The following is a 1,674-nucleotide window of genomic DNA, read 5'->3' as shown; positions in this document are numbered from 1 at the left end:
ATATGGGCACTTACATTTTGAAAGTGGTCTTAGAGATTTATCTTATAGGGTATTTCTACCCAGACCACTCAGGTTGGTACGGAAATGAATCGACACACTACACAGGGCTGATCTGGATTGACCCTTAATGCGGCTCTTCCCAGGCTTAAGCTAAGGTGGGTTAGGAATTGGGCTATTCTGACTTAGGTGCAGTCAGAATAGTTAAACCATTTCCCAACTGCGGCAATTTCCTAATTGTTAAACTAAAACAGGCTGGATTCCCCACCAGTCTGTGTGACTAGAGCAGGATGAATCTCACAGCTTAATCCTCCTCCTCATCATCTCCACCACCACAACCGGCCTGGCCTTTCTTGACATTCTTCCTCTTGACATGGTCTGGTCTGCCACCACCATATGGAGAGTGAAGGGAGAAGTCGATATGCTTTTGAGAATCCAGGTGAACAATGAATGAAGGAATGTTCATTACTTGCTTTCTTAAATGGATGTGTCTATGGCAGATGAGCACCTGGGCATGTTGGATTGACTTGGGCAGGCCCAGCTTAAGGACCTGAGTCTGGAGACGTCTTTCCAGAAAATCCTCAATTTTTAAGCCAAGGATGTAATCCAGCTTCATCTTACCCTCATACAGCACTCCAGTCCTGACCAGATGCTGCAAAAAAGCATTGCCCTCAAAGAGATGCCTCTGATCCTTCTTATCACAAGCAGCTTTGTGGATCTTGGCCAAAGTGAACTTCACTCACCACATTTCATGTTTGTTTTGTAGCCCATATTCACCAATGAGATTCAGCTCTTGGTCAATGGCCTCTTGGGGGGTGGTGGCGGCGTATGCCTTTTGATACACCCAGCTCTTGGCAACAGGCATTTTGGCCTAAATGGGCAGAGCTCAGCCCTCCTACCAGATCCAGCAATCACTGTCAAAAGGCTCATGTTATTATTGTGTTATTTATTTTTAATTTAATAATTTTATTTCTACCCCACCTTTCTCCCTATGGGGGACTCAAGGCTATTTACAATAACATGAGACAACCCAATAAATTAAAAAACATGACAAATACAAAAATATAATCCAATTAAATATTTGTGTTATGGATATGTTAAAATACACTTAAGATACAGTAAAAATATTCGTACACTTAAAATTACATTTAAAACTAAATATCTTCCCCAATTTTATCCCCTCTCCCCACCCCAATTGCCTGATGGCAAAGAAATGTCTGAACTTGCTTGTGGTGGGCCATCCTGGTCTCTCTTGGGAGGGAGTTCTAAAGTCTGGGAGCAGCTACCATAAAGGCTCTCTCCCTTGTTCCCACCAAATGCATTTAGGCAGGTGGTGGGACAGAGAGAAGGCCCTCCCCAGAAGTTCCCAGGTTTATAACAGATTCATAGAGAGAAATGGGGTTCTTCAAATAACGTGGGCAGAGCAGTGCTGCCCAGGGCCAGGTGGCCTGAGGACATGTGATGGCAGCCTCCTGTGTCCCCCTTCCCTTATGTAATGATGGTCCCCAACCATGACATGGCATTTATCTTCTTCCCTGCACTCTGCCTAGGAAGAAGGTAGGTGCCGTATTGCAACTGAGGGCCACCATGACCCAAAGGGGTGGGTGGTGGGAGCAATCCAGGATGGCTTTTAAAAAAAAGATCCCTGAACTGGTTTGAGGCCAGCCTATGTGTGTG

At 45.0% G+C, this 1,674-nt stretch overlaps 1 protein-coding gene across 1 annotated transcript; it reads right to left on the bottom strand.

The window, feature by feature from the left end:
* Positions 1-301: 301 nt before the first annotated feature.
* On the bottom strand, positions 302-994 carry LOC100565113 (small ribosomal subunit protein uS4-like). Its single transcript, XM_016993761.2, has 2 exons — positions 776-994; positions 302-667 (listed from the first exon to the last, which is right to left on the bottom strand). Exons 1-2 carry the CDS (start codon positions 860-862, stop codon positions 302-304), a joined length of 453 nt encoding a protein of 150 aa, XP_016849250.1. The 5' UTR covers positions 863-994.
* Positions 995-1,674: the final 680 nt, after the last annotated feature.

Source organism: Anolis carolinensis, chromosome 5 (genome assembly GCF_035594765.1).
Source record: "Anolis carolinensis isolate JA03-04 chromosome 5, rAnoCar3.1.pri, whole genome shotgun sequence".
NCBI classification, from domain to species: domain Eukaryota; kingdom Metazoa; phylum Chordata; class Lepidosauria; order Squamata; family Dactyloidae; genus Anolis; species Anolis carolinensis.
This window is presented reverse-complemented; position numbering and strand designations above follow the sequence as displayed.